A 24,694-nucleotide genomic window follows, 5' to 3' on the forward strand; every position below is an offset into this window, starting at 1 on the left:
TAATTATCTATTTAACAATTTTAGAATTCATCTATCCCATTTGATACTTAAAAATAAATAAATCTTTGAGCGAAAATTTAAATTGTCATTATAAAAGTTAAATATCACCATATTAAAATTATTAAAATTAATCGGGTTAAATTAGACAAGTCAAGACCCAACTCGTCTTTAGCTCATTTAAACCCAATTACCCATTTGAGTCCAAAGTAAACTTGAGCGGGTCAAGACCCAACCCAATTTCTATTTCAACCCATTTTAAAATTTTCAATTTCAACCGCTCATGACACCCCTACTATCAATTATTAAACTCCCTTCTTCATCTATATTAAATCTCTAATTAATATCAATTATCATGATAGATTATATTTATATAGTCATGATTCAACTAAGGTCCATTTTGATTGATTTCTCATTTTACGAATCTGATTGTAGACCTAAGCACCACACTATACGTATAGATGTGAAACCCCTACTACGCTTACCATACGTGTGATTCTCGCTGTATACAGCTCGCATACAAATTAAATCCAATCTTTGAGACCCCATAACATAAGTAAGTCGTGGAGTGCATAAACCCTTTTAGAGATAGGGGCAACCTCTTGTGGTTCACTTTTAATAGTCATATTTTGCCTAATTTTTAAAATTGAATTAGATTGCATTAATGTGATATTTTAAATAAAAAAATTTAGATATTCAAAAACTATAAATAAAGTACAACAAATTGTAATTTTTTTGCAAATCAATATGATGAAAAATATAACATAAAATGTTAGTCAAAATTTCTATAATTTGAATCTAAAAAGAAATTATAACAATTAAAAATAAACAAAAAAAATTAAAAACTTATTCTAAAAATATTTTGTCATAGAGTATATATTTTGTATTTACTCAATGCAACATGATTTTTTAAAAAAATCAAATTAAAGACGTTATGGTCTCTTGTATGAGAGGTTTACCTTCAAGAAAACATACAAAAATAATATAGTATTAGATTGATTAATATTTATTAAATTTTGCTTATTTTCAATAAAGATAAATTTTATACATTTAAATCTTGAAAAAATATACATCCTAATGATATAGTAATAGTATCTAATAATGAAAATCTTTCATTTTAAAATGATAACCAGCAACTAAGCTAGCATTAATCCACTCATTATATTATCCCCCCCAAAAAAGCACACATTATCAAGAGATAATATATAGTTGACCTTTGCTCTTAGTCCTCCATAATATTTAATGGATACACAAACTTTAATTTTTAAGTGGGAGACACACATTCCCTAATCATGATGAAATTGGAAGTGGTTGATTATAATATTCTATGTTGAAAAAATGATTGTCTTATATAAATAATTGAATTAAATTAAAAAAATAAATTTATTTTTAAATTTATCTCAAAAAATCAGTTACATGTTTAAACTGTTATGACAATATATTATATATATCTTTATTATTTAAAAATAATTTTTTTACCCCTAAAATTGGCATGACAAAAAAAAAACATATTTAATAATAACTAAAGTGAAAAAATAAATTAAAATCCTCTTTTTACTAACACCCCAAACCCCACACCTTTTCTTCTTCTTCACAAGCAACATCTTTTTCTTCTTCTTTTACCTTTTTTTTAAATCATTTTTTTATATTTAGTTTTCATCCACCCCACTATACGTTCACCGAAATCCTCTTTCCGCACCTTCATTACGTCCTATTTTAATGCTTATTTGATTTCACCATTTTCATTATATTTTAGTTATTTAGTGTTCAGCTTTATTGGTGGTTGATGAAATTGATGATTAAATTTAAAAAATAAAAATTAAAATGATGAATTCGTTGGTGAGGAATGTCAAAGAAGCGGAAATTGATGGTGGAAAAGAAAAAATTAATGTTGATAATGGTGGTGGGTTTGTACTTTTTGATGGTGATGATGTAATTTTAGTGACGAATTTGTTTATGAATATCAATTTTTTTTGTGGATCTTTATAAATTTTGTGGGGGATAATAATGATAGTATGATTTCGATGATGGATTTGATTATAGGTGGTGAAATTTGTGGTGACTATTTTGATTTTCATGATAAAATATATATATATATATATATTTGGTACAAATATGACGATATTGATATTTGTTGAAGAAGAAACAATTGAATGACATGAAGAATTTTAATCAAAATTTGACATAACATCTGAACGCGGCATTAACATGACATTGATGTGGCGCAAGTGTGATGCCCATCTCGTTAAGAGAGTGATGTTACATGTCTTAGGGGTAAAAAATCACTAGTAGAGGTGAGTGATACGTCACTATATTAATTGAAGTGTGTAATCAACTTTTCGGGACAAATTATATGGTTCTTTTCTCTCAAATCTTTTGTTTCTCAAAACAGTAGTGACATACTAATTGTGTCTAATAAAGCCAAATTATTATAACAACCAGTCAGTTATATATAGTAATGATAAAGTTTCATAGCTTTACTCAGTGAAAGTGGAATAGTGGTCATAAAAGGGCACAATGTGATTCATGATTTAAAGTCATCTTTTTAAAAAAAAGAAAAAGAAGAAAAAAGAATAAAGAGAACCTTTAATTTTTCATTAGTATAACACCTTTGACCAAGTTTTTCAGAGACAAATAATATTTGATTTTTCCACATTACATTCCAATTATGTGATTTCAGAAATAAAATCCAAAGGAGGATAAAATATGTGTAGAATTTACATTTATTTTTGAAATAAAGAAAAATTTCATTATTTTGAAATAGGAAGACCGTTTATGAAAGACTTTTTTTTTATGTCACGATATTGAATATTTTTTAATCATAGGGGTTGAAGAATGGTTATTTATGAGTTTTACTCCATAATAATATGCCCTGAATTCAAACAAAGTCTAGAAAATGGCAAAATTTTGATAGATTGAAAGTTTTTTTTAACCTTTTAATGAAGCTTAGATATTGAGAATCTAGATTAATAGGTCTTAATGATAGAATCCTAATAGAGAAATATATTCTCTTTTAATGGATCTTATCTATAAGAATAAAGAATATAGATGAATCAAGCTTCATAACAAATATTGGATAATAAATAAGAGATAAAAATAAAATAAAATTTGTTAGATAAATTATTGAATCATGCATGCATCACACATGGCAGGTATAATACTATCTCTATCTATTTTTAATTGTCATAATTTTATTTTTGGAGTCAAATTATAAAAATTTTGACTAACAAATTTTATGTATTTTTCATCATATTGATATGCAAAAAGTTGTAACTAAAATTACTTTTCTAGTAGGTTTAGAATATCTAAATTTTTTGTTTAAAATGTCAAACTAATTTAATATAATCTAATTTAATTTTAAAAATTAATCAAATTAACTTTCGAAATATGACAAACAAAAATAGATGAAGAAAATATTAATAAGGCTAAAATAGTATGTAATAATATGTAATGAATTCTTTTAACCATCTTTAATAATACATATCAAATGATTTCAAATATTATTGTTATACTTTTTAAGATAATAAATATATTTTATCAACAATACTTATAAATACATCCACAATAAGATACATAGAATCACCAAGAAACATTCTTTTTCTTTACCAAAGTCTTTTCTATTTTTAAGATGAATAAACTTTTCTTATTCCAATGGCTTCTTTTATTGATCTTCACAAAAACATCATTAATTTCTTCAAAACCCCATAAAATCCCAAGACTAACACCACTTATTGAAAATATAATTCAAGATCATTCTAATACCTTTTCTTCTTCATCAAGAAATGATCTTCCAAAAGAATTTGAGACTTACTATTATAAACAAACACTCGATCATTTTAATTATGGACCAAAAAGTTATTCAACTTTTAAACAAAGGTATATAATTAATTCTAAGTATTGGGGTGGTTCCAATTCAAATTCTCCAATTTTTGCCTATCTTGGTGCTGAATCTTCTATTGATAGAGACCCTCTTGGTATTGGATTTCTCACTGATTTTGCACCTCAATTTAAGGCTCTTCTTGTTTACATGGAGGTAATTACATTCATTAATTATACTCCATCAAGTATATGTATCAATTAAAACTACCAACTCTCCTATTTTACTTTGTTTTGTCATTTTGTTTTTTTGGTAACTAAAATTTAGTTAGTGTTGACCTTAAATTTTTAGAGGTGATTTTGAAAATTTATTTTTGAATATCTGTTTTATCATTTTTTGAAAATTTGATTTTAATTTTTTTAAAGTAAAATATATGTCGAAACACTTTCAAAAATCACAAATTCAAAAATTCAAAATTTTAAGTTTCATATTTTAACTTTAAAATCTATGTCAAACAAGAGCGTCCAATGAAAAAACTCATGGAGTTGGAAACTTACACTAATTGTTTTAGCCGCGTTCATCATTAATTTGTGAAAGAGCACTCGATCAGTGAGCTATAATAGAATATGGTGAAATATTCATTGAGTCCAAATACTATCACTATAACAAAAATGATCATTAGCGGTATTTAATTCTTAATTGCTGCTAATTATATATTTTTAGCGGCAATTGTCACTCTTTATATATGTCCCTAAAGCCTTTAGCGACATTGGTTCTAATGACACTTATTTAATGTCGTTAAAGACTTTAACACTCTTTATTAGTGTCAATATTTAATGCCTCTAAAAGTTATTTTTGTTATAGTGTATGATGATATTTTCTTGCCCTCGAGATCAAATTTATTAAGATATATTGTAGATTTTGAATCTCTTTGACTTCTGTTATTATATATGCTTGCTATGTGTTATGTTAAATTTCTTGGTAAACTATTTTCCAGCATAGATATTATGGAGAATCAATACCATTTAAGACAATGGAAGAAGCTTTAAAAGATGAAGATAGTAGAGGATATTTCAATTCAGCACAAGCTATAGCTGATTATGCAGAACTTTTGTTACATATTAAACAAAAATATTCAGCAAAAAATTCTCCAATTATTGTCATTGGGGGATCCTATGGAGGAAGTAAGAAAAAAAGACACCCCCTTCTTAATTCTTTTTTTTTTAAATAAATCTTTAGGTAATTTAGAATATGTTCGGTATTGAAAAAATATTTTTCAAAAAATACTTTTAATGTTTTTCATGTTGTGTTGGTCATAACTTTTGAAGTAGGAGAAATAAATTTCTCAAATGATATACATCTAATCCTGCTAGCTCCTTAATATTTGTCTATATTATATACAAATACTTTTAGGATATTTTTATCGTTTCAATTTATTTGGTTTATTTTTATTTGACACGAAATTTATAAAAAAAATAATTCTTTTGATTTTAAACATGTCATCTGAACGTTGAATAAAGAATCGTTAAAAAAGATATGAATCATTTTTTTTAAATGTATTAAAAGTAAAAATAAATCAATCAAATTAAAATAAAAAAAATAATATATTTTATTTATATACTGAAATACAAGAAAACTAAGTAAGAAAATCTACTTATTTTATTAAAAAATATTTTTCACAAAAAAAAGAATAATTTTTCTTTCGTACCAAAACACATCCTTAAAGTTGAACTTTATCAAAATTTTTTCTCTAATTTTTTTAATTTTATTTTGCAGTGCTTGCATCTTGGTTTCGAATGAAGTATCCACATATAGCTCTTGGTGCTTTAGCTTCATCAGCTCCTATTCTTTATTTTGATAATATCACTCCACAAAATGGATATTATTCAATTGTGTCAAGGGATTTTAAAGTAAGAAATCTATTTAATTTAATTTTTTTAAACTTTCAATAAGTCCTTCAATATTTTTTTAACTAACATGTTAATTAATTTTATAATTATTTCAGGAAGCTAGTGCGAGTTGTTACCATACAATTAGAAAATCATGGGCAATAATTGATAAGATTGCTTCTGGAAAAAATGGACTCTCCTATCTCAGTCGAAAATTCAAGACTTGTTCGTAAGACTTTTAAGTTATATATATTATTAGAATATTTATGTTACTTTTTTTTAATTGTTGTAAATATTTATTTTTATTTACTTATAAATATCTTTTGGCTAATTTAATGATGCACCTACTCCATGTAAATATTTCTTACATCATTAAATAATTTTATCTATTGTATCAAGCTAAGTAATCATTATTAATATTATTATAGTATATTTTTTCTAGTTGAATTTTTTATACCATCAAAATGATCTTAATCTATTCTATTGTATCAAGCTAAGTAATCATTATTAATATTATTATAGTATATTTTTTCTAGTTGAATTTTTAATGATCTTAATCTATTCTATTGTATCAAGCTAAGTAATCATTATTAATATTATTATAGTATATTTTTTCTAGTTGAATTTTTTTATACCATCGAAATTATCTTTATCTATTGTAGCATGTAATCTGTTTTATTTTTTTGATAAAATTTTAGATTTTTAATCGATACCTATCCTTTAAGTGAACTAATAGTATAAGAACTTTCTTGCGAAAATTATATATACATGCATTGTCATTATAAGTAAGTTTTACATCATCAGGTCAATTGTATTTATTAGAGCATATACATATCTTATATTCAAAATTACAAATCTCGCTTAAGTAATTCATCTTAAATTTACTTTTAATTTGTTTTAGTGTAATTTTTTTTTGAAAATCTAATTTTTATTGCTATATTAATTTAGTCTTGATTTCTTGTTTTTTTTAAGGAAGTTAAATGATCCATTTGAGTTGAAGAATTATTTGGATACAATGTATTCAGTGGCTGCTCAGTATAACAGCCCACCAAGTTACCCAGTAACAATAGTTTGTGGTGGAATTGATGGTGCACCAAAAGGAAGTCATATTCTTGATAGAATTTTTGCTGGAATTGTTGAATTTAATGGAAATTCATCTTGTTACAACATGAACCCCATGCCTAGTGAAACAAGTTTGGGATGGAGATGGCAAGTAAGTTTTATACTAATAAACACTAATTTAATCCAGAATTTAAGTTATATATACTGATCATTGTATTTAAAAAATAGTTTACATATACTGTATCGGAATATAATTGGTAAAGTTACTACTTTATCAGATTATTAATTAATTATAAGTGATCTGACTACACAAACATTTAAGAATTTGACATAGTAATCAATTTAACGTGAATACTCACGATTTTTTCTCCATATGCTAAAGTCTTAATGGGTCAGAATTGCTTTACACCGACTGATGAGAGATAGTAGGTAGCTGATTATGAGTACCTAAGGCCTTATAAGAGTGTGGCTTAGAGTGGTCAATTAAGTCAATGGGGCAAACTTTGGATAACATGATCTAAATTTTAATAGATATAAAAATATTTGACGATTTTTTTTTATGTGTAATTTTTGATAAATAGTGTTATTTGATATTTGGTAAGAGGTAATAATAAGCACTTGATAGTATTGACGTAAAGGTTTGTAGCTTAGAGATTAATGAAATGAATGTAAACCTTAAAGATCTTATATCCCACCTGATACAATAATTATTTTTTTCTACCTATCTTAGTAATCAAAATTATTTAATATCATGCGTATTTTAATATATAAGAGATAACAAGTACTATATATTAATGTAATGAAATAATCAAAATACCAATAACTTACACATTTTATTATTTTGTAGACATGCAGTGAGATGGTGATGCCTATAGGGCGTGGGAAAAATGACACAATGTTCTTTTCAGCTCCTTTCAATTTGAATAATTTCATAAAAAATTGCAAGAAGATGTATGGTGTCTCACCTCGTCCACATTGGGTCACAACCTATTATGGAGGACAAGTACATACTTCTTTCTCATACTTAATTAATTTATTAGTAATTATCATAATGGTAATCTCTTATTTTTTTTTAATTTTCCATTCGATATATAATTATATACATGATGATGCACATGCAATCATATAATATACACATTGCGTGTGAGAGTGAGCGAGCGCATATACATATCGTGTTTGCACATGTGTTAGCTACAAAAATATATTATACACTACTATGATCAACAAATGACTTTCCTATGAAAAATTTTCGAGGTAGGTTCGTTAACAATTTACTTGTCAGAAATTATATTCCATAGACCCCCTTGAAAAATTTCACAGAAAATTCACTTATGTTTAAGGTGCGATATTTGTTTTGGGGAATGTTTTATTGATGCGGATTCATGTTGGAAAACTATGTTGCTTGGGCTACTACGTAACGACGACGAATGTGTAATGCATTATTTAAGGATATGAGATGTGAGTATAACAATATTTTTAAAAGGCATAATGCATAAATATACACTTTAACGTGGCTTCAAATCACATTTATGCCCTTCAATTTTGGGTGTGCATAAATAGCGCTTAAGTTCGTATAAAGTTGAACAAGTAGACACATGAACCTACGTGGAACAATACACGTAGAACACTATGTAGGACAAAAAATTACATGTATTGTGCCATGTATGACTCATGTGTCCACTTGTTCAACTTTATACAAGTTTAAGTGTCTATTTGTGCACACACAAAATTGAAAGACATAAATGTGATTTGAAGCCAAGTTAAAGGACACATTTATGTATTATGTCTTTTTAAAAAGTTCAAACAATATAATCGGATAACTTAATTTTAAGAATAAAATACTTTCTAAACACAACCCCTCATCCTCAACTTCAACCTCTTACAATAATCTTTCATTATGCTTATTTTGTCATATTACTTTTTCTTATACTATATTAGATTTGTGAACTTACTAAATGAGTGAATTTTGCAGGACATAAAATTAATTTTTCAAAGGTTTGCTAGCAATATTATTTTCTCTAATGGGCTAAGAGATCCTTATAGTAGTGCAGGGTATGTATATCACCCCCCCCCCACCCACACACAATTTTCTTTTTCTTTTTCTCTATTTGGTTTTATTTATTTATTCTTACATTAATTTTTTTTTTCTATTTTAGGGTTTTGCAAGACATATCTGATAGTCTACTAGCTGTCCACACACGTAACGGTATGCCAATATTTACAATTGCGAAAACGATATTTACTTCATCATCAAATTACTTATATAATATAGATAAAATATTTTCTAAGTATCTCGTGTAAATAATCAAAGTCATGATGAAATGGATAGAACCCTTCTGACCCTTAATAAAAGATTTTAGGTTCATAAAAATAATCCTAAAAGCAAGAGCTTTGTAGAAACAATATAATATAGATAAAATATTTTCTGAATATCTCGTGTAAATAATCAAAGTCATGATGAAATGTATAGGACCCTTCCGACCCTTAATGAAAGATTTTAGGTTCATAAAGATAATCCTAAGAGCAAGAGCTTTGTAGAAACAAAGCCTCACAGGTGAAACTCAATGTCAATGTTAAGTCATAATGTTGAATTAGGTCTTAGGTTTAACTCACACACCAAAAGTTAGCTCAAAGAGAGGAAGATTGTCCAAGCCTTATAAGGAGTCCACCCATCTCATTAACAACCGATGTGGGACGTTTGTCATTCTTTAATATCCCATCTCACGCCCAGTGCTTAGCATCTGGTGCGTGTGCAATTTTGATTTTGGGGCCCCCAACACAGGTGATGCAGGTCCTGTTCTGATACCATGTTAAATTAGGTCTTAGGCCTAACTCACAACCTAAAGCTAACTCAAAGGGAGTAGGATTATCCAAGCCTTATAATGAGTCCACCATCTCATTAACCACCTATGTGAGACTTTTGTTATTCTTTAACACATAAGAGCTGAAAAGTGGCTACTTTTGCAAGCTTTACCCTAGCGCTTTCCCCTTTAATATGCAAACAAGGCGTGAATCCAGATTAATCAAAATGAGTATCGAATGCCGGGTTTTCTTATAAATATACATGTCACTCTAATTTTGTTCTTTTATTTTTTTGTAGGTTCCCATTGTCTAGACATTCTTTCTAAAATGTCAAGTGATCCAGAGTGGCTAACCATGCAAAGGAACACAGAAGTTAAAATCATTGAAGGATGGATAACAAAGTATTATGCTGATCTCAAGGCCATTAAAAAAGGCAAAATGCACTGATTATATTTTCCATTAAACAATAATTAGTCCACGATTATCACTATTGTCGATCATTTGAATTACTTATTTTCAATAAAGACAAATTTTATAAATTTAAATTTTGAGAAATAAACTATCCTAATTATTTAGTAATGATTTAATCTATATTCACACTGACAAATTAACTAGCATACATTCCCTAATCACGGTGAAATTGCAAGTGGTCGAGTATATACTCGCTCTGTCTTATATTAATTGATCAAGTAAGAAGTTGAAGAAAAAGTAGAACTTATTTATTTTGGGCATTAAAATTAATAGTTTTAGTGGTCAGTTCGATTCTTTCGAAATTGTTTCTAAAAGAATATGTAATAAATATAAGATACAAGTTTATTTTATAGCAAAAATAATTAGTTATTATTTCAAGATTAATTTATTTTTCATATGGATGAAGAATTTTCTATTTTTTAAAAAAAAGATGTTTGTTATTCTTTTCTCTAAAATCTTTTGTTTCTCCTCAAAATTGCAATGGCATACTAATTGTGTCTAATAAAGCCAAATAATTATAACAACCAGTCAGTTATGTATAGTAATTATAAAGTTTCATAAAAGTCTCTTAGCTTTACTCAATGAAAATGGAATAGTGGTCATAAAAGGGCACAATGTGATTCATTATTTTGAAGACATCTTTCTTTTTTTTGTGAAAAAAAAAGAAATCTTTTTTATTTTTAGAATAAATACACTTAAACATAAGTATAACAACTTTAAACAAGTTTTTCAGAGATAAAAAATATTTTATTTTTTCCCATTAGACTCCAATCCTATGAAAATGAATACATATATATTTAGTGTGATTACATAAATCAGATTTGAAGAGGAGAAAATATATATACATAAAATCTTCGAAATAAAAGGGCTATTTTCAAAAGACTCTTTTCATCCTACGGCATTAATACCATATTTTTATAAAATAGGGGTTGAAGGATGGTTATTTATGAGTTTTACTCCATATGTCCTGAATTTAGACCAGCCTAGAAAATAGAAAAATTTGATATATATGATCTTAAAGTAGGTCTTAACGACAAAATCATAATAGAGAAAGGTATTCTCCTTTAACGGATCTTAGCTATAGAATCAACAAATTCGGATAAATCGAGCTTCAGAATAAATGTCGGATAATGAATAAGAGAATTTTTTTTTTTGTTAAAATAGGAATAAGGAACCTTAGAATTTATCTTATCCGTCGATGAAAAAATGAATACAAGAGGAGCTAAAAGCCACTTGACTATATTATTGAACCATGCAAGCATTACATGCAAGTATAATACTATATTCGTCCACTTTTAATTGTCATAGTTTCTTTTTAGGGTCAAATTATTAAAACTTTGACTAGCATTTATAATGTATTTTTCTATCATATTTATATGCAAAAAATTGCAACTAACAGTACTTCTTGTATAATTTTTGAATATCTAATTTTTTTATTTAAAAATATTAAATTAATTTAATTTGATTTATCTTTAAAAATTAATCAAATTAACTTTTGGAACATGACAAATACAAATAGATTTAGAAAATATTAATAAGGCTAAAATAGTATAATATAATAATATATAATAAATTCTTTTGACCATCTTTAATAATAGATATAAATAATGAAAATATTGTTCTTATAATTAATAATAAATATATTCTATCAACAATACTTATAAATACATCCACAATAAGATACATGAATCATCAAGAAACATTATTTTTCTTTACCAAAGTCCTTTTTATTTTTTGCAAGAACATGAATAAACTTTTCTTATTTCAATGGCTTCTTTTATTGATCTTCACAAAAACATCATTAATTTTTTCTCAACCTCATAAAATCCCAAGACTAACACCACTTATTGAAAATAAACATCAAGATCATTCTAATACCTTTTCTTCTTCAACAAATGATGATCTTCCAAAAGAATTTGAGACTTGCTACTATAAACAAACACTTGATCATTTTAATTATGGACCAAAAAGTTATTCAACTTTTAAACAAAGGTACATAATTAATTCTAAGTATTGGGGTGGTTCCAATTCAAGTTCTCCAATTTTTGCCTATCTTGGTGCTGAATCTTCTATTGATAGTGACCCTCTTGGTATTGGATTTCTCACTGATTTTGCACCTCAATTTAAGGCTCTTCTTGTTTACATGGAGGTAATTAAATTCATTAATTATATTACATCAAATATATCTATAAATTAAAACTACCAACTCTCCTATTTTACTTTGTTTTGATATGTTTACTTTTTTTTGGTAACCAAAACTTAGTCAATGTTTGACCTTAAATTTTAAGAATAGATTTTGAAAATTTATCTTTAAATATTTATTTTGATGATGAAATTTGATTAATTTTTAAAATTTTGATTTTAACTTTTTTTTAAAAGTAAAATACATATCGAAACATAATTTTAGATTTCAAAAATCACAACTTCCAAAACTCAAATTTTTGAGTTTCATGTTTCAACTTTAAAATCTACGTTAAATGAGAGCGTCGAATGGAAAAATTCATGGAGTTGGAAACTTACACTAATTGTTTTACCCACATTCATCATTAATTTGTGGAAGAGCACTCGATCAGTGAGATATAATAGAATATGATTAAAAATTCATAATTGAGTCCAAATACTGTGAATGGTATTTTCTTTGTCCTCAAGATCATTTATTAAGAATATATTGTAGATTTTGAATCTTTTTGATTTCTGACATTATATATGCTAGATATATTTTATGTTAAATTTTTTGGTAAACTATTTTCCAGCATAGGTATTATGGAGAATCAACACCATTTAAGACAATGGAAGAAGCTTTAAAAGATGAAGATAGTAGAGGATATTTCAATTCAGCACAAGCTATAGCTGATTATGCTGAACTTTTGTTACATATTAAACAAAAATATTCAGCAAAAAATTCTCCAATTATTGTCATTGGAGGATCCTATGGAGGAAGTAAGGAAAAAAAATCCCCTTCTTAATTTCCTTTTTTTTTTAATTAGGTAATTTAGAATGTGTTCGGGTGAAGGAAACATGTTTCAGAAAATATTTTTATGTTTTTCGTGTTGTGTTGGTCAGAACTTTTAAAGTAGGAGAAATATATATTTCACAAGTGATATTCCATATTGATTCTGTTATCTCCACCCTCCAACATATCTCATTTTTTCACCCCACATAACCTTACCCTCACCCCAGTCTATAATATTTATTTATATTATATACAAATATTTTTAGAATATCCTCTCTGTTTTAATTTATTTGATTTATTTTAAGTTGACACAAACTTTTAAAAAACTTTTAAATATTGTGAATAGGTCAGATAAATTAAAATAGAAGAATACATATTTTACTTATGTACTGAATACAAAAAAAAAAAAGTAAGAAAAATCACTTATTTTTTTTCAAAAGTATTTTTTCTTTCGTACCAAACACACCCTTAAATTTGAATCTTATCAAAACTTATTATTTTATTTTATTTTATTTTGCAGTGCTTGCATCTTGGTTTCGAATGAAGTATCCACATATAGCTCTTGGTGCTTTAGCTTCATCAGCTCCTATTCTTTATTTTGATAATATCACTCCACAAAATGGATATTATTCAATTGTGTCAAGGGATTTTAAAGTAAGAAATCTATTTAATTTAATTTTTTTAAACTTTCAATAAGTCCTTCAATATTTTTTTAACTAACATGTTAATTAATTTTATAATTATTTCAGGAAGCTAGTGCGAGTTGTTACCATACAATTAGAAAATCATGGGCAATAATTGATAAGATTGCTTCTGGAAAAAATGGACTCTCCTATCTCAGTCGAAAATTCAAGACTTGTTCGTAAGAGTTATATATATTATCAAATTTTCTATATTATTATCTTAAGTAAAATATTCAAACTTTGACTTTCAAAAATCATACTATCAAATTATTTTTTATCTATTTTAGCATGCCATCTATATTATTTTCATAATTATAAATTTTATATTTATAATCGATAGTTATCCTTAAAGTGAACTAATAGTATAAGAACATTCTTTGCAAAAATTATATACATGCATGCATCGTCATTTTAAGTAATTTTTGTATCTATTATATATAGCATATACATAACATGTCTTATATTCAAAGTTACAAATCTCACTTATGTAATTCATCATCAAATCATTTTTATTTGTTTAAATGTATTTCTTTTTTAAAAAATCTTATTTTTATTTCTATATTTATTTTGTCTTGATCTTTTAATTTTTTTTTTAGGAAGTTGAATGATCCATTTGAGTTGAAGGATTATTTGGATTCAATGTATTCAGAGGCTGCTCAGTATAACAGCCCACCAAGTTACCCAGTAACAATAGTTTGTGGTGGAATTGATGGTGCACCAAAAGGAAGTCATATTCTTGATAGAATTTTTGCTGGAATTGTTGCATATAAAGGAAATTCATCTTGTTACAACATGAACCCCATGCCTAGTGAAGAAGATTTGGGATGGAGATGGCAAGTAAGTTTTATACTAATAAACACTAATTTAATCAAGAAATTAAGTTATATATACTGATTGTATTTAAAATATAGTTTACATGCACTGTATCGGGATATAATATGTAAAGTTAATATTTTTATCAGATCTGACTGTGAACACCTGAAAATTTGACATAGTGGTCAATTTAACATGTGACTTTGGAGATATAGGGTATAAAATAAAAAAATATAGTAGGTGATTTTTTCTCCATATTTTAAAGTCTTGGTGGGGTCAGAATTGCGAGACACCGATGATGGGAGGTAGTATATACCTGATTATGAGTATGTAGGGCCTTTTAAAAGTGTGAATTAGAGTGATCAATTAAGTCGATAGGACAAACTTTGGATAACATGATCCAAATTTGAGTAGAAATAAAAATATTTGACATTTTTTTTATTTTGTGTAAATTTTGATGTATAGTGTTATCTAATATTTGGTGGGAGCTAATAATAGGCACCTGGTAGTATGGATCTAAGGGTCTTGTAGTCTAGAGATCAATGAAATGGATGTCAACCTTGAAAATTGAGAATTTATATTCCATAATTAGAATTATTCAATATCGTACGTAACAATATATAAGAGATAACAAGTATATATTATATAATGAAATAATCAAGATACGAATAAACTTACTCATTTTATTATTTTGTAGACATGCAGTGAGATGGTGATGCCTATAGGGCGTGGGGAAAATGACACAATGTTTTATTCAGATCCTTTCAATTTGAATAATTTCATTAAAGATTGCAAGAAGAAGTATGGTGTCTCACCTCGTTCACACTGGATAACAACTTATTATGGAGGACAAGTACATATATACTTCTTTCTCATACTTAATTTAATTTATTAATTATCATAATGATGATTTTACTTTTTCTTTAAAATTTATTTTCATTTGATATATAATTATACACATTTCTAGTTAGTAATGGAAGCAATCGTTACTATCATTGTAAAATAAAAGCATCTGGCTTTGTGGATTCACAAGGACTTGAGCCTTTTTCCATCATCCCTTTTGGTTTGAGGACGACAAGTACTTCGTCTCCATTAGAGAGCGAAGTTGTTCTTCTTCCACGAAGACAAAGTCGTCCCTTCTACTGATCGAACCCTTGATGCACATGCAATCATATAATATTCATAGTGCATGTGAGAATGAGCGAGGGCATATACATATCGTGCATGCACATGTGTTATATATATACACTTTTATACACTACTATGATCAACAAGTGACTTTTCCATGGAAATTTTTAAGGTAGGTTCGTCAGTCAGAAATGTGCTTGTCAAAAATTATATTTCACAGACCTCCCTCGAAATTTTTTTTATTGAAAATTCACTTATGTTTAAGTCGCGGTACTTATTTTGGGAAATGTTTAATTAATTTGAATTCATGTGGGAAAGCGATGCTGCTTGGGCTACTACACTAACGACGTACGTGTAGTGCATTATTTAAAAATATTATATGTGAAAATAACTATATTTTAAAAAAATTCGAACAACATAGTCTGATAAGTCTACTTGACACGAACCCGAAACATCAACTTCTTACAACAATCTTTCATTGTCCTTATTTTGTCATATTACTTTTTCTTATACTTTATTAGATTTGTGAGCTTACTAAATGAGTGAATTTGCAGGACATAAAATTAATTCTTCAAAGGTTTGCCAGCAATATTATTTTCTCTAATGGGCTAAGAGATCCTTATAGTAGTGCAGGGTACGTACACCCCACCCCCACACAATTTTTCTTTTTTATTTTATTATTTGGCTTTATTTATTTATTCTTACATTAATTTTTTTTTTTTTTTTATCTATTTTAGGGTTTTGCAAGACATATCTAATAGTCTACAAGCTGTCCACACACGTAACGGTATGCCAATGTTTACAATTATGTGAAAACAATATTTATTTCATCATCACATTAGTTATAAGATAATTAAAATAAATATTTCAATTACTCATGTAAATAGTCGAAGGTCATGATAAAACTGATAGAACCTTTTGACCTTTAATAAGAGATTTTGGATTTATAGAAATAATCCAAAGAGCAAGAGCTTCGTTGAAACAACACCTATTGGCTACTTTTGGGCATGTTTTTTTGAAAATAACTATTGTCATAGAATTTTAAAATTTTCACAGGTAAAAACTCAATAACGCTGAAAAATGGCTACTTTTGTAAGCTTTACCCAAGCGCTTTCCCCTTTAATATGCAAACAAGACGTAAATCTAGATTAATCGAAATAAGTACCACATGTCGCCGAGTGAATAACAAATAAAAAAAATATCTTGTAAATATACATGTCGAACTCTAATTTTGTTCTTTTATTTTTTTGTAGGTTCCCATTGTCTAGACATTCTTTCTAAAACGTCAAGTGATCCAGAGTGGCTAACAATGCAAAGGAACACAGAAGTTAAAATCATTGAAGGATGGATAACAAAGTATTATGCTGATCTCAAGGCCATCAAAAAAGGCAAAATGCACTAATTAAACAATAATTAGTCTATTAATTGTATTTACAACAATATAAATTACATGTTTGAAGCAAAAGTATCAAAGTTATTCTCTAAATTTACTGCATAATCATCAAGAAATATATACATGTTCCCTATCAATTAATTATTTCACGTTTGAAGCAAAACTAGCAAAGTTTTTATCCTCTAAATTTACTTTATAATCATCAAGAAATATATACATATATTATTACAGAGTTGAAGTTTTATATAATGATAATGAAGAAAACAAAAACGATCTCTAAATCTTATTTTGTGAGAGTAAACTATAATTGTCACGTATATATAAAGAGTTTTACCTACATAAATATTGACCAATTGTGTAAATGACTTGCGTTTTTTTTAGAATTCAATAATTTTGATTATGACTATGTATATATACATGCGGAAAAAGGCCTAAAATACTCTTAAAGTATTAGAAATGATACAGAACTATCTTCCATCCACCTATTGGCCCCAAAATACCCTTCTTATCCACCTATTGCTCCAACATACCTTTGTCATCCACCTTTGAGTTCAAAATTGACCACTTATTTAACAGTTTTAAATTTAAACTATTTAAATATTTTTTTTAAAATACATGATACTCAATTATTTGTTATAATTTAACTTAATATATAGTAAACCAATAACATCTTTTCATTTTAAGATTATCGATTTTGGTCAGATTTTGAACGATCCTAAAATCCCTAAATGGGCTAGTCTAACGTGGGCCTAGCCCGTATAGGTAGAAAGCCCACAATACTGACCCGTTTCCTCGTCTACTTCCTCAGTCTTCCCCATTTCTCGATTCCCTGAAACCTATTGAAGAACAAAAACACCATTGAAAATGTTGAAGCTTAAGAGATTTAGCTCAGCTGTATCACCTGCAATATTCAATTCAAGGAATAAATTTCAGCGGAAAGAGAAATTGATTTCTCTAATAGCTTTACAGAATCCATATCGATGGATTTCCAATCGCTTTCTCGATATTTACCAGGTTTGTTCAATGAATTTCTGTTACTTTTTTTTTGGAGTCTCTATATTACTCTGATAATATGAAAAAATCTGTAAATTTAGTTGCAGCTTGTTTTGCGGATTGTTATGTATGGTTTTGTAATGTATCATGTTGTATTGACATCTAAGGGCGTAGCTAATGAAATGTGTTGAGAACTATTAGTTTTTATATTTGACTGCGAAAGAAACTAGGTCATTTGTTAGATTCCCAGTGAAATTAGTTGAGGTGGTTCGGACATCACATTTATAAAAGCATATTGTACTGTATTATATTGATGAATACAATTTTAGCCAAGCGGTAGCATTCTGCAGAATGAGCTTACAATATTTGGAAATTGAAGTTGTATTTGTACATGAATTTCAGTGGAAGACTTCTGAGTGAAATTATTAGTTCACTCGAAGAAATACTACTTGAAGCATCATTTCAACTTGAACTTCTCTTTTCAAGTAGAAGTTAACATACCTAGCAAAATTATATCGAAATTATGAAATGAAAAACTATGCACCGTCTTTCAACTTTTTGGTAGATGGGAATTCATTTGCCTAATTGGTTGTGGATCATTCCTGCCTAATTGGAATTTAAAGTCTGTCTATTATTATCCCTTCTCGACTTCCCAAATATTAAAAACTATATGAGAAGTCATAAAATTTGCATTTCTTCTGATTGAATGATATATTCTTCTTTGGAGATTGCTTTCTTTCAAAGTTAAAAGAAAAACTATTATGAGACAGTAGGAGTCCAGTAGAAATTTGTATCGTATAGAGTATTGAAGATTCATTTGATTACAGCTAGGAAACAAGGAGGCAATTGAGAAAGAGCGTGCTCGGCTGTAAGTCTTCTTTTTTCCTTTCCAATTTATTGTCTTGTTAAGCTTACATCAAATGGACTCTGAAGTTTATTTTATGTATATTATGTGCTTTAGGGCAGTAAAGATGAGATGACCCGTGGTTACTTTGCTGATATAAATGAGTTGAAGGAACATGGTGGTAAGGTATAACAAAAGATCACTACCTTAACTGTTGATTTTTCAATTTTATTGACATGTTTTCTCTTTCCATTATGGAACTGGTGGAATATAGATTGCGACTGCAAATAAGATTATCATTCCAGCAATGGCGGCGGTGAAGTTTCCTGCACTGGAAGTGATTCACTCAGATGGTTCAAACGTTAAGCTTCCCATCACATCCACTGGAGATGGCGTTGAGGCAAATAAATTAGAAGCATCAAAGGCGTCGTTGATGTGTCTTTCATTCCGTGCAAGCTCACAGGTTAGAGCAACTCTAATTGATTGCTGGTTTCGGGTGAAGTAAAGGTGATCTTTGTATTTACGAGTAGCCTATCATCCAGCTTACTAATTATCTTTACTTTTTGAGCATGCCTGTCTATAAAAGAACCTCTATCAGGACAGGAAGAAACCATTTGGTCTCCCTAATTAGTTTTGTAACAATATGGTGTCTTAACAGAGGCATCATCTTGGACAGCTAGAAAGTTCAAAGGACTTTTACATTCCTCAGAGCTTAGGATATTTATCAGTGGTTTATCAAATGATGGGGCGTTATCATTGGCTGCCTTACGGCTTGTTGGTCGTTCGTTTGCATGAACTGTGAAAATTATTTAAATATCAACACTAGTGTGACTACAGTAATTTTCAGTTTCATACCTCAAGTTGATATATTACGAAATAAGCACCTATAAGTAGGTTGATAATTTCAAAGTTTTAACTTTTACCAAAGATGTGTCTATTGGCAGGATATTTTAATGTTTCCACCTAAGAAAAGGCAATGTGGGCTCATGAATGTTTTTGTAGGAATGAATGAATGGATTCGTTTAGTTCCTACGCATTTAACAAAATGGTTGAGAGTTGAGACTACGGGGGTTTTTTGATTTGCTTCTTTAAATAGCTTATAAGCTAAAAGTCATACGTTGGTCATACCCAACTTTTAGCTTTTAGCTTATTTTTGTACTTCTTTGGCTAGTAAATGCTTAAAAGCACTTTCATCTTTCCCAAACACCACAAAAATTAGAAAAGGAGCTTAAAAGACTAGCACTTAAAATAAGTCAATCCAAACACCCTCTACAACTCCATTAGCTTAACTACAATCTCATGTATGCTCAAAGGTGTATCTAGAGGGGGTTCTGTGGGTTCACGTGAAACCATGGTCTCCTCTGTAAGATCATATATAATAGTGTTATATTTTCCAAAAAATATTTAAATGTAGAAGTGTGAACCTATGTTAGAAATTTAAATCTCATATTTATCTTATTTTTTTAGTTACACTCCTCCAAGTGGTTTTTCGGAAACACTTATGGCGTTCCAATCATTTTTTTGTTTTGTTTTTTGCTTTAATCTTTCAAAAAAATTTAGTGTGTTACATTGAAAATTCCTATACAAAACAGCAGTGTAAATTTTTCTTACAATTAAATCAAATGTGTATATTAAAATTTAAAGCTAGTATTATATTTATTGGACCTATAAATTTTAAAATTTAACAGTTCAGTGTTAAGAACGTAAAGGTCAGATCGATTAAATTTATATTTTAGATGCATTTTTTCATAATAGTGCACCCATCCTTCCGAAATCCTAGATACGCCTCTGTGTATGCTTTACCTCAATATTTAATATATATGAAGTTAGTTCTTAGAATTTGAGGAATAGAAATTTCTGATTCAGCAGCTGTGGGCTTAAAATAGTTAAAAACCACCTCGTCATATGCTTATCTTAAGAATACTGCAAGTTGATTTAACACTTGGTGTATAAACAACAACTATTACAGTATATCTTCCTTTTTTCTCGTTATATTATTGAAAATTTGACCACTTTTGGCAGGCAATGATAGATTCTTGGAGCAAGCCATTTCTAGATACATTCAAAGATTCCAAAAGGGTTCAGCTCTATGAGGTATCACAGCACTATTTCTTAGATGAAAGAATGTCACTTCTTCATGCGTGTCTCTTACATATCGGACCTGTTTTAGGTCTTTATACAAATGTAGATAACCATAGCCCGAAGACTCAAGTCTCTTGTGCTTTTTGGACTTTCCTCTTATTTAAAATGTCTCTCATACTATACCCTTCCTCACTTGCGTTACTTTTTGATTGTTGGGGATTCGACGAGGATTTAATACTTCAGAGGATTTGAATTTCAAATAATTATTTTTCTCTTGGGTTTTGGATGTTCATAGAGTTGATAGTAATTGGATATATGACTCTTAATTTCACTCTCAAAGCTATGGTTCTTTTGTGTAACAGTGACATTCTCAAAATTACGACATTGTCATGAAGTGTAGTGACATTACATGAAGAAACGTGTTTCTAACTGCTATGCATTCTTCTGGCAATTCTTTAACTGTTGAAGTTGCAACAAATATAACAACTATATACCCAGTGTAATCCAACAAAGTGAGTGGGGTTTAGGGAGGGGGTAGGTGTACGCAGACCTTACCCCACCTTGGAGGTAGAGAGCCCGATAGACCTTCGGCTTGAGGAAAAACAGTTCAAAGCAACTCTGGAAAGGAAATGACTGAAATGAAGAAGCCACGGCTACCCACTATAGAAAACATGACAAAGCATTCGGAATAGTAAATACAACTAAATATATGGTAATTGAAGTACAAGAAGCGATAGATAGTAACAAATAGAGGAACAAGAAATTAAAGGAGTAATGCTATGGCTACTAGTGTGGAAGGATCAATGAGACCACGGTCTACTATCTAATTTGTGTCTTCCACAATCTCCTATCCATATGAACTGATAAAAGATAATTGGAATCTAGAGAAGCAAGTTTCAGTAGATATATAAGGCAGATGTCCTATGCTGAAGAAAGAGGTTTCTTTGATGATGCAGCTCTTCTACAGCATGCTTATAATTTCTCTATGACAAACCTTGGGGGGATATTTCACACTTCTTGAACAGAAAAAGAAGTGGTTTGGGATAAACTCTGTAAATGCCCTTTTTAAAAAGGAATATATGCATGTAAGATGTAGTGCTGTCTGTGTTTCTGGTTGTCATAATTGAGTAGTCCTTGAGTATATAAATCATTATATTGTATGCAGATCTCCTTGATAGATTCGTGGGTTTTGACACTCAGTCCTGTGAAGAAACTGCTACTTCGGATGATGAGGAAATCTAACCCTCATGAAAGCAAGGATGTCGTGCATAGACAGATTGTTTATTCGTTTGGAGACCATTACTATTTCCGGAAAGAGCTTAAAATACTGAACCTTCTGACTGGGTATGAAGTGCTAACATTAATTCTCGGTTTTCCTTATTGACTAATCAGAAGAATTGAGTTACAAGTGTTTTCCATTCTGTATGAAATTTACAGGTACATGTTCTTGGTTGACAAATTTGGTAGAATACGATGGCAAGCTTCTGGATTGGCAACAGAAGAAGAGCTGTCATCACTTCTCTCCTGTACTTCTTTTCTGCTGGATGAGGAATCGAAGTAACAAAACTCAAAACGGCTTTTGGAGCTCTTTGTTAAGTGGATTCAGGTTCCTTCAATCCTCATAAATGTTTCATGTTTCTGCTTCTTCTGTACCTTGTTCTGTTTCCGGAATTGCTGTATTTTTCCTTGAATTATATACATTTTAGGTGATTCTGGACAAGTTCCTTGAACTGAATTGGCTGTGAGCCATGAAACATAGATGTTGTAACTTGTAAGCACTTTCTTCAGGGTAGCATAGGACTAGCAATAATGGATTCCATGAAAAATCATATATTAATTTTTTGCATTTTCTTATAGAAGGATGTTAAATATTTCTCCTCCATTAGCTTTAGTTCATCGACCCTGGTTGGTTTTATTGGATGAGACTACTGTTGGTCTCTGATCATGATAAAACTGGGGAGCATAAATACTTGACCCATAGTAAGTGTTGGATCAACGATAAAGTTGGTTACAGGTACGAGCCGTGGAATTAGCCAGTAAATTGCCTTGCCAGAGGTATACACGACATACTGAGACTAAGATGAATTCACACTTACTCAACATGCTTAGTCCTAAATCCCTTAACTAAATGAGACACTTATAATTGCATCATGCTGTTTCAGTCACTATTACATGTTCGTGCCAGCAATAACAGAGAGTTTGATAAGACTCTCAGGTAAGAAAAATCTCCTGAATAAGCTCCAGTTGATTCTCTCTATAAAATCTTTTTGAGATAGGTTGTCTACGTTATACCCCTTGGATTGCGGTTGTAATTGTTCCAAGGAAAGTTCACCACTCATATTTCCCTGGCAAATACACTATGACTCTGTGTCTGTAGTCTTGATTGATAACTCTTCTGGTGTGGCTTGACAGAGTATATTAGTAAAAATAATGCATGCATTAGCTTTGGCCCGTGTATTAGTAGTGCTTTGTTTGGTACACTTTTTCATGCTTATGTATAAACACTCTATTGTGTAGTGAGGAGTGTATTACTAATACATTAAATATGTATGGGGATTTAATGCATGCATTAGCATGGTTAAAGACCCAGTTGTCCCTCAAAACCTTTTTTTTTTTTTAACTTCTTTTCCACCATATTTGTGGAGGGTATATTTATAAAATAAATATTTTTAAAAAAAAATTATGCAAATGCATGCTATTTTTAATACACCAAATCAAACCATGCATATAGAAATAATATTTGCATAATTAATACAAGCATTGTTAATATGTTGTCTTTAACATGATTATTTTTTTACGCCCTACCAAACCAACCAAGCAACCCTTAAAGCTTTTCCCAGCCCCGGACCACCGACAGTTTGAAATGAATCGTATCGTAGCAACAGTTGAAGACTTGAATTGCATATTTTGTGAAGATAGAGAGACTCATCTAAACAACATGATCAGTATAATCCCACAAAAAGTAGCTTTTGGGGAGGTGGTGTGTGTCCCCTTCCTCGGATCTCGGCACCCCTCCTCTGCACTTATTCCATCTATTTAGTCAATGACCTATCGTATAAGAATAGAGAAATTATTTTCGATAGACTATTGATTCAAGAATTTATTAAAGACTCACCTGTGTTACATGAAAACCACAACATACTAAAAATTAATTTCTAGTCCTATAGGTTCTAGAAAGATCAAACTTCAACTTCTTAATTTGTTGACCTAAATTATGTCAAAAAGAAAACGAAAAAAAATAATTATTTGAGAAAACTAAATAAGGATATAACTGATGTATCATTACATCTAACTTTCACCTAACTAAGTTTTTGAACAATCAAAGTAATCTACCAACCCTGTTGCTACACACCAACCAAATATATAGTTTATTATCTCTCACTAAAATATAATAATAGAGTAGTTTATTTATTAAGTTAAACATATAATTGAAAATAACTGTCAATTAAAATCTTATATTTTCTAAAATTACAATTATTTTTAGGATAAATTTTTGAGCTAAACTTACAGTTAATTTCTAAAATGACTGACTAATCAGGATTTTCCCTAATGAAAATCAAATATAAAAAGTTAAAATGATTAAACATATAATAGAAATTTATAACTTGTTTATTTTTACCTACTATATCTACAAACCTTAAATAACGTTTGGATTTTCAATTAAGTATTTTCTATATACATATATATACACTATTTCTGTAAACAATTTTATATATTATTAATAGGATTTCACCAGCTATAATATGGTTCTATTACGTAATATCTCA

At 28.9% G+C, this 24,694-nt stretch overlaps 3 protein-coding genes across 4 annotated transcripts; all 3 read left to right on the forward strand.

Moving 5' to 3' along the window:
• Positions 1–3,492: 3,492 nt before the first annotated feature.
• LOC101266188 (uncharacterized) lies at positions 3,493–10,146 on the forward strand. Its single transcript, XM_004250946.4, has 9 exons — positions 3,493–4,030; positions 4,812–4,998; positions 5,591–5,724; positions 5,820–5,932; positions 6,676–6,916; positions 7,613–7,768; positions 8,738–8,817; positions 8,922–8,971; positions 9,866–10,146. The coding sequence occupies exons 1-9, from the start codon at positions 3,626–3,628 to the stop codon at positions 10,012–10,014; spliced, it is 1,515 nt and encodes a 504-aa protein (XP_004250994.1). The 5' UTR covers positions 3,493–3,625; the 3' UTR covers positions 10,015–10,146.
• Positions 10,147–11,725: 1,579 nt separating this feature from the next.
• Positions 11,726–17,171, forward strand: LOC101265613 (uncharacterized). Its single transcript, XM_004251322.5, has 9 exons — positions 11,726–12,187; positions 12,792–12,978; positions 13,512–13,645; positions 13,741–13,853; positions 14,271–14,511; positions 15,185–15,340; positions 16,170–16,249; positions 16,353–16,402; positions 16,869–17,171. The coding sequence occupies exons 1-9, from the start codon at positions 11,783–11,785 to the stop codon at positions 17,015–17,017; spliced, it is 1,515 nt and encodes a 504-aa protein (XP_004251370.1). The 5' UTR covers positions 11,726–11,782; the 3' UTR covers positions 17,018–17,171.
• Positions 17,172–17,773: 602 nt separating this feature from the next.
• On the forward strand, positions 17,774–22,798 carry LOC101266482 (uncharacterized). 2 transcript variants are annotated; one of them, XM_004250947.5, is made up of 7 exons: positions 17,774–18,022; positions 18,829–18,869; positions 18,968–19,031; positions 19,120–19,308; positions 20,868–20,939; positions 22,093–22,271; positions 22,365–22,798. In XM_004250947.5, exons 1-7 carry the CDS (start codon positions 17,873–17,875, stop codon positions 22,486–22,488), a joined length of 819 nt encoding a protein of 272 aa, XP_004250995.1. In that variant the 5' UTR covers positions 17,774–17,872; the 3' UTR covers positions 22,489–22,798. The 2 variants fall into 2 exon arrangements, with proteins under 2 accessions (XP_004250995.1, XP_010313315.1); XM_010315013.4 differs by having other exon boundaries at positions 17,803–18,022; positions 18,963–19,031.
• Positions 22,799–24,694: the final 1,896 nt, after the last annotated feature.

The sequence above is a fragment of the Solanum lycopersicum genome, chromosome 11 (assembly GCF_036512215.1).
Source record: "Solanum lycopersicum chromosome 11, SLM_r2.1".
Classification (NCBI taxonomy): domain Eukaryota; kingdom Viridiplantae; phylum Streptophyta; class Magnoliopsida; order Solanales; family Solanaceae; genus Solanum; species Solanum lycopersicum.